Source organism: Acipenser ruthenus, chromosome 15 (assembly GCF_902713425.1).
Source record: "Acipenser ruthenus chromosome 15, fAciRut3.2 maternal haplotype, whole genome shotgun sequence".
NCBI classification, from domain to species: Eukaryota; Metazoa; Chordata; class Actinopteri; order Acipenseriformes; family Acipenseridae; genus Acipenser; species Acipenser ruthenus.
In genome coordinates this window covers 6954829-6969000 of record NC_081203.1, presented here as the reverse complement: position 1 = coordinate 6969000, position 14172 = coordinate 6954829, and the positions used below count along the sequence as shown (strand labels likewise).

The window sequence follows — 14172 nt, the reverse complement described above, 5'->3', positions numbered from 1 at the left end:
CTTAAGGCCAAGACACTTAATAACAGGCCATGTCACGAAGGTCCTGACCAAACCCCCCCCCCCCCCCCCCCCCCCTTTTTATGTTACAGTAAGGTAATGAAATGAATAGGTGGACAATGAGTTAGCTTTCATTACAAACGTTTTGTAATACTGGATTGCTCATTTTTGTCTTTTCAATTACTGTAGTTGCTTTGGTATGCTTGAGGTGTAATAGGATGGGGTGGATCAGGAACCACCAGCTAAACAAATCCACTCCTAGCTGGGGGCAGATGAGACATTGCCATTCACTTTCCTCACCATGACTAACAGACATAAACACCCCCATGTTAGCGCCTGAGCCCAGGTGAATAAACACATCCTGTCTGTTTCCATGGTTATAAAGTCATTTATCTGTAAATAAGATTTTGAGTCTTTATAAAGCATTTAAAAACACTTTAAATACTGTATGAAAGTGTTCCCTTCTAGTTACATTTAAAAAAGATAAATAATAATAATAATAATAATAATAATAATCATTCATAAGCAATTCCTTTTAATCTATTCCAAACATAAACTTACATTAGTAAATATTCTGCCACATTTCAGGAACATAAACACCTTTGTATGTTTGTAAATAATTCCAAACAATATTCCCGCATTGCTTTATTTATCCAACTCCAAAACATGTTAAATTCAACTGATATTTATATATATATATATATATATATATATATATATATATATATATATATATATATATATATATATATAATGATTGCAAACCATATAAAATATAAATATGTAAAATCACAGTCAAATTTAATTTATATTTACATACTCTCTTATAGCACGTGGCAGACATTGGTTTAAATCTGCTGAATACTAGCATGTGGAGACAGCAGACTCATACTCTGGATCACATATAGTGGAGGTGTTGTAACACATTACATTGACAGGCTGCTGAGTTAACTGTAAAGGTTAAGTGTGCGATCAGCTCTTCACCTGTGCTGGGCTTAGTCCCAGATCTCTAAAACCCTTCTAACTTTTTGCATTTGCTTAACCTTCTACGGTGTTGTGATTTCTGAATAAGTGGTTGTGTTGCAGGAAGAATCCCCAGTCTTGTGTCTGGAATATTGAACATTGGCCTGGAACAACATAGTATCTTTTAAGTCTTTTACAGGAATTTAGAAGCCAGAGAACACACTCATATCCATATTCTGATCCCAAACAGATTCAGGTGGTTTTAATCTAGACCTAGGACTTGATAACATGAGCTATGAGGAAAGGTTAAAATAATTAAAGACAGGATTTCATTACATTGTATAGATAAAGTTAACCTAAGACACTACTTCAAATTTAGCCCAGAGAGTAGAACAAAAGGGCATGAATGGAAGCTGAGTAAAAGTAAGTTTATAACAGACGTAGTAGGATCTCAAAAACTGGGAACATTTTTAAAAAAAAGACTAGATTCTGTGCTTCTAAATTTAAATCCTCCCAGTAGGGGAGAATGGTGTGCTAACAAGGGACGAGCCTTGATTGGCCAAATGGCCTTTTCTCATTCCTAAACTTTTCTTATGTTCTTATACCTGCTACACCTGCATGGAATTTGAAATTTGCAGAGGTCCCCTTGGTAGGCAGCACGGTTCATCCTGGTACCATACATGACCAGAGATGATGACAGCTCTAATGAAAGACGCTTTCATTGCAATCCCTTTATTATTATTATTATTATTATTATTATTATTATTATTATTATTATTATTATTATTATTTATTTCTTAGCAGACGCCCTTATCCAGGGCGACTTACAATTGTTACAAGATATCACATTATTTTTACATACAATTACCCATTTATACAGTTGGGTTTTTTACTGGAGCAATCTAGGTAAAGTACCTTGCTCAAGGGTACAGCAGCAGTGTCCCCCCACCTGGGATTGAACCCACGACCCTCCGGTCAAGAGTCCAGAGCCCTAACCACTACTCCACACTGCTGCCCTATTCAAGAGAAAGATAGTATTGTGTTATTGCCCAAAATAGTAAACTTCCCTATTTGTTCTGCATTTATCTTACAGGGCATTAACCCAGTCACAAGCAATCCCGTGGTATTAGCTTCACCGTGCAGATTCTAGTACACCAGTTCAAGATATAGACAAGCCATTCTTTTGTAGCTGGGAAGGTGAGGCGTGAATGAGCTTTTGTCCATCCTTCTACTTTTGTTTATGTTTTGAAAGCTGATTTTAATAAATTGTTACACCAAACCAGTATAACGTTTCCATGTTTCTTTTTAATATATCCTTTATTTTTGCTGCAACAACATACATTTGAAACCTACCCAAACTAGCCATACAAAACCCATATGAAAGACAATGTAATATTATATATATATATATATATATATATATATATATATATATATATATATATATATATATATATATATATATTAATGTGGGTCTTTAACTCAACACCCCACTCTAAAACACTCCTGTAATGATGTATCTATTCAACATATCACAAGATTAAATACATATTCTAACTGCTAATGAATGGACACAAACCATCACACCAAAACAGCTATTACCCCAACAGACAATAATATGTGTTTGATTTAAAAAGGCAAAGATCTCAATAATAGTTTTTAAATCTATAGATGTAATCAGACAAGCAAACTATTGGCAATGTTATTTTTTTTAATTACAGTTTTATAACCAGCACCAAAGAAATCACACTTTTGGTAGAATGCAGTGGAATATTGTCCTTTCCTCCACCCTCTCATACCCTCATACCAGTACTTCAATACACCTACAAAAATCAGCTGAAAGATTCCTTAAAGTATAGCAAAGTTAAATAGATCCAGCTCAAAATACAATATACTGGGGAAACATGAAAACAGCGCACAGGGTTCCACCTATTTCTTCTCCTCAGTCTCACTGGAGACTTCACTTGATTCATCGACGACTTTGCCATCAACCATGGTCTGCGTGACAACCTTCACAATTGTCCTTGTCCTGATATCTGGCTCCCCTGCAAAGAAAACAAGATCACTTCATGACACTGCTACTGCGTAATAAGAGTTTCAAATTCTGCCTGCACGGCTCTCTGTGACCATGCAAATATCATTTATCTTTTGTGAATATCAACGTTTTGAAATGTATTTGTTTTAAACGATATGCAATAAAAAATGTATTTGTGCTGCTGTATGTCACAATAAAAAAAAATAAAACAAAGATCAGGTTATTAACTTTTCATAAGTGGTATAAACTTATATCTCTGAAACAGTTAAAAAAAAAAAAAAGTTTTATAAACGGCACTGTATTTCATTAATGAAAATGGGCTTTAAAACAGTCCTTAACAAACATTCATTAAAACAGCCCTTGAAGTTCTGTCTTTAAATAACTCTGAAATTGGGCCCTCTATTTTCTAAAATATATATATATATATATATTTTTTTTTTCTCTTGAGACTAGTACATATTTTGTAAGTTTCCTAGTTTAGCGGTTTACATAAAGCCCATGGGCTATGTCATAAATCTGATTCAAACAGTTCTTTATAAATGTAACAACAGACAAGCCTACCACACAGCTTCTGACAAATTGCATTCATAGAGATTCAAAGCAAGTCATTCCTGTCAACACCTGTTACCTCGGCAACCTCAGCTCTTCCTGTTCACAGTTTAATCTGTTTCTAATGATGTAAAACTACTGTTTAGTTTACACAGGAATTCAATTCACCAGCTATTTATAAAGCGTAATCCTGCCTTTAACACTGTATATCTGTAGACACATGTTGCAGGAATTTTTCTTATATATATATATATATTTATTTTAGGTATGTCTGTGTTTGCTCATGTAGGTGAAACAACGCCTATATCCACATGTTAGAAAGATTAAGTTAGTTTAGTATTTAAAAAACGAGTCTTATTTCAAAACCCAGTCGTATCCAAAACAAACACAAAATGAATACCAAACTTTCATTCATTGTTTTATAGATCTTCCAAATGCTTTTTGCAGCATCAGGAATTGGCAAAAGCCATTCCGATGTGAGGTATTAACTTTAACAAAGCATTTACAAGGTATGCGATGAGGTAATTTGTATAGTGAATGAACAGGAACAGGAAAAGGCTTTAGACTGTGTATAAAAAGGGTTTGACACTTTCTTCATCATGCATTTTATATGATATCCTTTGAATGTCTATCTGCTTTAATGTGTGACACATCAGGGATAGATGTGCTTGTACTGTATAGCTCTGCTCCTTCTCTGAATTTTAAGTCCTTGTATCCTTTTAACATTCATTAATAGGATTATAGACCACGTATCTTTTTTTTTAAAGTATATGCAAGTAAGTATTACAGACAAAGGCCTCACAAGGGTATGTTGATATTTTGTGTTTTTGAATAGGAGCTTCCAAGATGAATACAGATACACACAATGTGGCTTTGTTACAGCAAATCTACAGCAGTCAGTTGACATGCTGTTCACTGGAAATGAACCAGCTAACATTTTGGAGACTGAAGAATTTAAGGAAAAGCTCATAGCTTCTTCATTTCTCACTATTTGTATGTTAAATACCACATTTTAGGACTGTTTTAGGAGTGTATACACATGGTCTTAGATTAAATAGTGCTTTAAAAATTGAGAATAAACTAAAGCAGTAAAAAAAAAAAAGGTTTTTGAACTTTTGCAAAGCATTCAATAAAAAGGTGAATAATAGGGGCTCCCAAGTGGCGCATCCAGTAAAGGCGCTCCGCGTGGAGTGCAGGATGCGCTCTATAGCCTGGAGATCGCAGGTTCGAATCCAGGCTATTTCATTGCCAACCGTGACTGGGGGTTCCTAGTGGACGGCGCACAATTGGCCGAGCGCTGCCCGTGTAGGTCGGCAGGGCAATCCACGGTTCACCACGCATCAGCGACCCCTGTGGCTGATAGGGTGCCTGCGGGTCTGCAGTGGAGCCATTCAGATCTGTGTTGTTCTCTGGCACTGTAGATCTGGTGGCTTCGCTGCGGATCCACAGTGTGAAAAATGACAGATTGGCAGGAACATGTTTCAGAGGACGCGTGTTTCAGCCTCCGTTTCCAGAGTCCCCGGGGGGTTGCAGCAGTGAACCGGAATAAACAAATAATAATTGGGCATTCCAAATTGGGGAGAAAACCAGGGTAAAAACCACTGGCAACGACTAAATAAAAAAAAAAAGTGAATGGTGCACTATAATGTATTTAATATGTACTTACTCTTGGGTGCAGGAGGTGCTGGCTTTTCACTAAAAAGAAAATAAATAACTTATTTAAATACAATTAACATTTGCATACACTGTACATTTGAAAATGCTCTCAAATATCCCTCTAATAAACATCCTTTAAATTGCAACGCCTGATCAAATATATACCCGATACAATCTTATTAATGCATTGGTTTGTATTGATTCCATTATTTACAACCCTCTGTTTTTAAGAAAGCTATGTTCTGACACCCTAATGGTTCTATAAGGATTGTTGTAGAATGCTGTGTACGTACACTTCCTCTCCTTCGAGCAGGCGCCTGTAGGTGGCGATCTCGAGCTCCAGGCTCTCCTTGATCCTCAGCAGCTGCTCGTACTCCATCTTGTTGCTCTGCAGGTCGTGGCGCAGCGTGGCTAGCTCAGCCTCCAGCTGGTTTAGCATCCCCTGCAGGCGTTCTAGTTCCACTGTGTATTTGTGACTGGTTTCCCCCAGGTTACCCTCCAGCATATTGACCTGTTGAAAGATTCGTCAAAATAACTTTATTCTAGGACTAAACTTGATCATCCCAACCATGTCTAAGTAGCATCAAATGTCATTTTCACGTTTCTCTTACTATGTTATTGTTTCACAGCCAATCAGGGTGGTTCTGATGCTCCCATATCGAGTTATTATTTTTTTTTTTTAATCTGTCTTCATGGTTTTGAGCTTGTCGAGAGAATCCTAAGTGACAGGACTGAACTGAACTGTTCTAATACTACAGCAGTTATAGTCATAATAGACATTTCTAAATACAGTTTTACACATAAGTCTAAATCTGGATTTTACAAACTCGCCAATGTTTTGTTGCTGTTGTTTTTTTATTTGTTTTTAGTTCACCTATGATACCGGTACATATTTAGTCTGGAAAGCCGCACTTATAAAGCAGAGACCCAGTCACATTGATTCAAAATAGGTTGAGAACCCCTTATATAGAGATCAACTACGAAGGTCATGTCCAGTAAACAGTGCATATATTCTTATATTAAACATTATCTCAATTGGAGATTGATTTACCCCATCGTCCTTACTTTTAAGCTAGACATTCAATCAGTATGTTCTGTGGTTCTCTCCTGTGTGGTCATGCCCTACCTGATATATATTCTGACGTTATAAAAGTTCTGATGTACCTTATCATTTATACCACTTAGACACAGTCAAACATTGATATAGCAAATTAAAAAATTAAATCATTTAAAATGTTATATATAAAAAAAATCATTTATATCATTTACATCACTGTAATATAAACAAAACATTACCTATAGTATTCTATCTATTTCTATCCTGTGTAAACTGTGGCACCAAAACCAGTATCTGAAAGGCTTTCTGAACAATGAAGTGTGGAACATGTTCTTCCTGTGAAAAGGTCTTTTTAAATGAGTGTTTGCCCTTGTCAACACATGTCTAATGTCTATCCTGAGTATTAATAGGCTTCATTCATTCAGAATAAAAGCAGCAAGTTACATCTGGGAACTGAACCCTGTGATGATACAGAGCCCATGAAACAAAGTCCTCTAGACTTACTTCGGGTAATGCAACATTTCCTTTATTCCACTCATAAACTCACACTGTATTGTTTGCAGTGAAGTCCCTAAACTGTCATCTCAGTGTTTTAAAGCATTCTTCCTTTCTTACTTCCAATGGGCCTCAGTGTGTTTTAATTACCTGTTTGCGCAGTCTGTCCAGCTCTACCTCCAGGGACTGCAGGGTGCGCCTCTTCTCATTCATTTCACTTGTGGCACTCTGCAGGGCTCCAGTGTTCTGCTGCACCTCCAGAGTGACAGTCTCCAGCTGGGTCAACAGGGCACATAACACACAGCTATACACCCAGCCACAGAATACTCAAGCAAGTAACATGTGAGAGGAAACTGAAGGGAGGCATGACTTGGAAATGAGTGAGATAATGTTCTGAGAGTCTATATCTATCGAGTTCTAGGTATTTTAGGTTCAGACTCAAGAGATGTGGTTATACCTTGCTAGGATGCAAAATTACAGTATTTAGGAGGCCAGTGGTGCATTGCAAATATGAATTTATGAACAATGTCAATGGATCAAGAATTGAATTGAACAAACCATTTTATATGACCAACTCAACTTTGTATCTAGCACTAAACTAACTAAACTAATAGGGTGTAGGTCTAATATATTAAAGAGTGAGCAGCAGGGTTCCCAGAAAGATAGTGTTACAGCAGGGTTCTGAAAAAAAGAGCGTTATACGTCCCCATGTGTTGCTACAACTGTTTAAATAATGTACCTGTAATTTTTCTTTTCATTGTTAACATCCTGCCAACTTTTTACACTTATAACTTTAAAGTCTGTTTCAAAGCTCTTTTCAAAATGGGCACTGGGGTTTGAGATCTGTCCTCTAAATCAGTGCAGGAATAACAAGTGCTCTGGCTTTTCTGTTCCGTACCAAATCATGGATCGTTATTGCTTTGTTACCTGTTTGACAATGTCGGCAATAAGCCTTACACTATCAGTGCACTAGAGCAGACATTTTGAAAAGAGCTTTGAAACAGACTTTAAAGTTACAAGTGTCAAAAGTTGTCGGATGTTAACAATGAAAAGACAAATTATAGGTACGTTATTTAAACAGTTGTAGCAACACGTGGGGATGTGTAACGCTGTATTTTTTTAACTAATGAGAATGTTTGCACGGTTAAAAGCAGCAGATCTTAGCTAGATGAAAGTACTCAATATGACCTGAAACAGTATGAACAATTCTGGTAATAATCAGACTACCAAGCACAGGCCAATTAATGTGTAATACCAATTGGGTTTTAACTTTTGAGCTCTAGTAGGTGGCAGGTTTTGTGTTGTGTATAAATAAATATAAAGCATTAATGAGCTACTGTTCATTTGACTCACATAATGACTGGTGCGGGTGTAGTGAAGGGAAGGCTGAAGGATGCTAAGAGCTGTTACTCACTGACACTGCAACAGGCACCACGAGAAGGTGTAGAATCCTACAGAATTTATTTTTGGACGTTTCGATTCCTTACCTTTTTCCGGTACCATGCTTCAGCATCTTCCTTGTTCTTCCTTGCGATGCCTTCGTACTGTTTACGCAGTTCAGCCAGGATAGCAGCGAGGTCAGGACCTTGAGCAGCATCCACCTCCACACTCACCTGCTCACATGACAGGCGGGCCTTAATGGCAGCCACTTCCTTTCGAAAACAAAGGCAACATTGGCTTGTCAGTTAACAGCTCAGGTAACCTGGCTTCCTCCCAGGTATTATGAGCCTGAGCTATGAAATGAACCGTCCTTCGGGATGTGAGAATTTAAAATAAATTATTAATACGTGTTCATTAAATAGTTACCAGTACAGGGGTAGAATGTACCTGCAGTTGTATCGAATTACAACCACTCTATTACAGATACTCTGCTCTATATGCACAGGTATAGAGTAGTAGTTGTATTATTAAACTATCCACCCTTTGTCCAAATAGCTGTAAGCTTGTCGACACGTTGTTTTATCTTTGTTTGACTTGCTATGTTTAACAGTATCTACACTTCAGTTGGTTTTGCGGTCATCTCTATTTACCGTTGGATGTAATGTAAAGGGACATCAGACATTTTCTCCACCCGTACAAAGTTAACCCCTTCTGCTGTTAATGATAATTTGGTTCTTTTATATTTGAATCCCCTTTGTTCTAAGTGGCAGGGAAACAAAAGGTGGCACAGGCTGAAGCTCAAATTACAGCAGCTATTTTTGGAAGCTCCCCCACATCTTCTGAGTAGAATAATACAGGCCTTACAACGTGGATATATAAACTGGGAGTGCCCCTGTACTGGTTTTCATTAACAGAAAAGCCAGGAGGAATTGTACATTTTGTTTCTGTGTACATGGGATCAATGCACTTATGGAATTATGTTCCACAGATAAGAATTCTTATCTGGTAATTCCCATGTGTTTTTAAACTGTAGTTGAATAACAGGTCATAGGTTTACTGTACCCTTTCAAGTGACTTTAAGTGAAATTACTTTTTAAAATAGCATAAAAAAATGTTAAGGCCAGATAAGCATTTTTGTACCTTACATGTTTTCTAGTTCCTGTTCTACGTACGAAAAAAAGTGATGATAAAAATGGTGTTAAAAGACGTCATAGAATATTGTAGAACTTATGTATCATATTTAATAAATTATATGTGACTGTTTTAATGAGTACAAATATATACAGTATATACATGTCTTCCATAACTATTAAACACTCAACAGTGCTTAATTTAGAAACACTAAAATACATCTGAATTCAACAACAAATGTTTTTTCTATATTAATATTAGTTGAAACATTTGTCATTAGATTTAAGTTTGTTCTAGTATTTCTAAATACATTTCTATCTCTATACATTTCAGGGTGGTTAATATATATTTGTAAGAAACTGATTATCCTACAAAAAGTAGCCCCTCACACGAGCTTTGGTCCTAGAAAATAGTAGATAATACATGTTCTGGTTACTGCAGCGCTTCCTCCCCTCGCTCTCTCTCTCTGTGTCCTGCTCTTTGCCTACCTCCTCATGGTTCTTCTTGAGGAAGTGAAGCTCCTCCTTCACACTATCCAGTTGAGCCTGCAGGCTGCTCAGGATGCCCACATGTTCAGCCTTCACCTTCTTCAGGGCTTGGATGTCTCTTTCCACTGACTGGGTGAGGACACACTCTGTCTCCCACCTATGATCCCCAGGAAATAGTGGGTCAAAAGGTGGTCAAATTAGACAGAATTTACAGTGAGGTTCAGAATTTGATTGTGGGGTCCTTTGACACCACAACCCCCAGTTATTCAGAAAAGCAATGCTCTGCTTTTTGGTAGGCTTCATAGGGCTTCAGTATATGTAGGAGTAAGGTTGTAGTTTCAGAAACGTTTGGATGTATAGAAATTAAAAGTTGAACTGAAAGAAACATAAATTGCTACTGATGCTAACAAAAGGTATGGGAACATTGAGCTCATTTACAGTTTTTTTTTTTTTTTGTTCAATTTAAATTATACTTACTTAATTCTGAAGTCATCTGCTGCCAGTTTGGCATTGTCAATCTCCAGTAGGATTCTGTTGTTACTCAAGCTCATCTTTCTCAACTGAAAAAAAAACATATTGCATTTCATGGTGTCATGAGCTAGAAGGAGTAGAGTTCGAAAACAGAAAAGGAGTTTTTTATTACCGTTTTATTAGCTACAACTGTCAGCTACCGAAGCAAGGGTTACCAGTGAAGCAAAGCATTTTTTTCCACCAAACAAACGCCAGTCACAGTATCAAAAGGTAAACAATGATGAAACTGCTACCATTTCACAGTTTGATTTTCACTTAATTTAAACAAAAGCTTTGAAAACACATATCAGGAAAAAAGATTTAGAAGTAAGTCCTTTACAAAGTTTAACTTTTGTCGCGTTAAATAGTTACAAGTCAACTTAAATATGAAATAGAGGCTGACGAGGTATCCATAAATACCAGATCGGTGTAGAAGAGAGTTTTGCTTATGTGTGCCATATATCACATGACCTTCATACATCACATGACCTTCATACATCACATGACCTTCACAGTATGGTAAACCGGTTATTTCCTAAAACACACATAACTAACATTTCAGAGTAAGAACTATTAGAATGTAAATGTCGTATTATAAGAAATAATTATGGACTAAATTTATTTAAATTTAGCAAAGTAAATATTTAATGTAATGATGCTGGTCTGCATCTTTAATTTTTACACACATGCTCATATAGCCTAATATCAGTCTTCTAAGGGCTTTACATGAGAAAACACTGCAAGCCACCAATGGGTCAATTATGTGGATTTCATTCTTTGGTCTTAAGAAGGAATCAGACACATTTAAATGTAACCCTGTAACCTTTCAAGGGAAGGGTTAACATAAAGCCACTAAAGCTGTGCTTATCTTAAAGATCACGTTTGGAATTGAATCCTTGTGTTTTCCCTTTACAGAGTTTGCTGCTGCTTGGCAACTGCAGCAAAATTTCCATTTCTATATTATATGGCATGCTTTCTAGGGCAGATTGTGTGAGAAAAATAAAACATTTGTAACGGTATATAAAACTAGCAAGAAACCAGGTTGAATGGTATAGAGTGCAAGAGCTCATTTATCTTTCAATACTCTGGTTCAAATCCAGTTCAGGTGACAAGGGACATTAATGAAATCATAATTCATCCATAACTATTAAACACTCAATTGTGCTGGATTTAAAAATACTAAAGAAACTCAAATTCAATGACCTCGCCTACATGTACAATCACCAAATAAATATCTATACAAATGTATAATTATTGTATAAGTGTCCGATATGTTAACTAAGTTCGACACAAATGTGTGTCCATCAAACAAAAACTAAACTAAGTGCCTCTCATAAGAAGGGACTCACCTCCTCGTTGAGAGCATGGGCTTGTGCCATCATGGGAGAGAAGTCCCTGTGCTTCGGGGATTTCTCAGCCATCACTTCCCTGATCTTGAGCTCCAGCTCCTGGTTGGACTTCTCCAGGGAGCGCACCTTGTCCAGGTAGTTGGCCAGCCGGTCGTTCAGACACTGCATGGTCTCCTTTTCGCTGGTGATCCCCGTCCCATTCCCTGTGAGATGATTCAATCCGTTCCCAATGGTGGACAGGGAGAAAGAGCTGGAGGAGGCGAGGGGAGCCTTCGACTGGGTCCAGGAGCTGTCTCTGAGCGAGCGGCTGGAGTAGGCAGGCTGGTGGCTGGTGGAGTAGCTTCTGACAGACAAAGTGGATGCCATTGTAGCTTCTGTGAAACAAACAGAAGAAATCTGAAACATGAAGAATGGCATCAGAACCTATATTATAATAATACATCTATAACAAAAGCAAGAACACAAAACAAATAGCAAATACATTAAACACATATAAACACAAACGTTAAGGATACATTTAGATGAAATCCTGTACTTACTGAATTTAGAGCCTGAGCTGCAATACACAGTATCCCTCAAGGTATGGTGAGCTCTGTCCAGAACCTACTCCACTGCCCTTCATATATATTGCAGGGAAAAGTACCTAGAGGTGGGGCCACAGTCACTCCTGCTGATAAGGAGGGGTTAGTCACAGCATGAAGCGTGAGCCGTCCTCTAATCTGAACGCATGACTGAAATATGCCTGAGGTATTGAATGGGAATGTCTGTTATAGTACATGCAGTCTGAGGTGAGAAGAATAAGTTATCCAATGATGAACGATTGCTATGACAACAGAAGAAACAACTAATTAGGTGCTGTACTTCTAAAGCAATATTGCCCACTTTGATATGCTTCAAAAACATACATTGTACAAGAGTAAAAAGGAACTGGATCAAGTACATACAGGACTTTTTTCTAAAGCCTTCTTAAACTGTTAATCCATAACAATCATAAAATATATTGTACTGTTAAAAGAAATGTAGTATTAACAATAGATATGTTTCATTATAAGACAGCTGACATTAACACAAGTAATGGGAATATTTTAGTACAACTAAATCTTTCAGGTTTACCTTTTCATTGAGCTTTTGTTTAATGTACAGTATATATTTATTTCCACAAAAAAAAAAAATCACTTTATTGAAATTAGCACAAACTGGTATTCATAATGAGTATGGACTTTTTTTCTGAGTACAAGTAATATACAGGTAATTTTGCTACTTATTGCTCAAAGAAAATACATATGTGGGGGAGTGGGTGGGTGGATGGTCATGGTTAGTGTACCCACTCACTCTTTTATAGAGCTTGAAATGTTCCAATCCTGAAACCGTACTACAGACAACATAAATGCAACTTTTGTCAAAGTTCATGATATGTTACTTTTGGTTGAGAAAAAGGCTCCTGTTAGACCACATTTCATTCACACAGCACACAGGAAGTAAAGAATTTAGAAGGTAAGCGTCAACACATTATAATGCTACTCCAAAACAGCAGGGTAAACAAAGGCGCATTCGCTACCACATTTTTTTGGTTTCAACTCATATACAAAACCTTTGAAAAGCATGTTGCAGAAAGATAGAAATATGTCCTTTACATTTATTTAGTTATTTATTTTCAATAGAATTGACCTGGGTATAAGAGCACATGTCTATACTGTAAATCCCTCTGGTAGATGGGTGTGGTATAAGCAGGTTTGACTGTTTGTATTAAATACCCATTTCAGAATGAGCGAGGGTCAGTAGAAATTAACACTGACTCTGACTTAGCTGCTGGTTATCTCCAGGAGTATCTACACAAAACCTTATCACTAAGCGGTCCTAGCTTTAAGCTTTTGCTTGCTGTCTTGTTAATGCAGAAAGCCTCTGAATGCACAGGGGGTAGTGTCCTGGGCTTCCACTGGGGTTCCTTTTTCAGTGGCTGAATTGATAGCCAGCGCATTAGGCAGTATTTCAAATTATCACTATGAGGCACACAGAACAGTGTCACAAGAAATAGACCAGAACTTTGTTTCAGACCTAGTAATATTTGTAAACTATTCTGGAATACTTTGCTTAAAGTAGGTAAGCACCAATTTGGTAAACGGTTTGCATGTGAATATATTTGAGAAACAATTGTAACACATGCGCTGGGAAGGTTTTGTTTCAAACACTATGGCTTTTACTTGTGCTGTTGAACAGACCCATGTCTGCTAAAAAGGTTATCTACTTTAACATAATTATGCATAATTGCTTCTTTTTAACAAACAGTTTTATGACCTTAATTGATGTATTTTAAACCAAACAGAAAGCACATTAAAGCAGTTTTAGTTTTTCTTGCTATTCCTGAGTAAAGCGATATATATATATGAAATAAGACAAATGAGAAACGAGAAATGATAAAATATTTGAGGAAATATTATATATATACATAGTAGCTATGTTGATACATGGTACACCCCATAACAAAATAGTTATTAATTGTACATTTCCTTGTTTAAAACTATTCACAATGTTTTGTCATTGTTCCTGCTTTAGGGTTCAACT

At 36.9% G+C, this 14172-nt stretch overlaps 1 protein-coding gene across 2 annotated transcripts; it reads right to left on the bottom strand.

Moving 5' to 3' along the window:
* Positions 1–2419: 2419 nt before the first annotated feature.
* On the bottom strand, positions 2420–12281 carry LOC117973887 (keratin, type I cytoskeletal 18-like). 2 transcript variants are annotated; one of them, XM_034927402.2, is made up of 9 exons: positions 12150–12281; positions 11611–11984; positions 10229–10311; positions 9752–9908; positions 8240–8404; positions 6903–7028; positions 5494–5711; positions 5211–5239; positions 2420–3005 (listed from the first exon to the last, which is right to left on the bottom strand). In XM_034927402.2, the coding sequence occupies exons 2-9, from the start codon at positions 11974–11976 to the stop codon at positions 2890–2892; spliced, it is 1260 nt and encodes a 419-aa protein (XP_034783293.2). In that variant the 5' UTR covers positions 11977–11984; positions 12150–12281; the 3' UTR covers positions 2420–2889. The 2 variants fall into 2 exon arrangements, with proteins under 2 accessions (XP_034783293.2, XP_034783294.2); XM_034927403.2 differs by having other exon boundaries at positions 11611–12006; positions 12150–12276.
* Positions 12282–14172: the final 1891 nt, after the last annotated feature.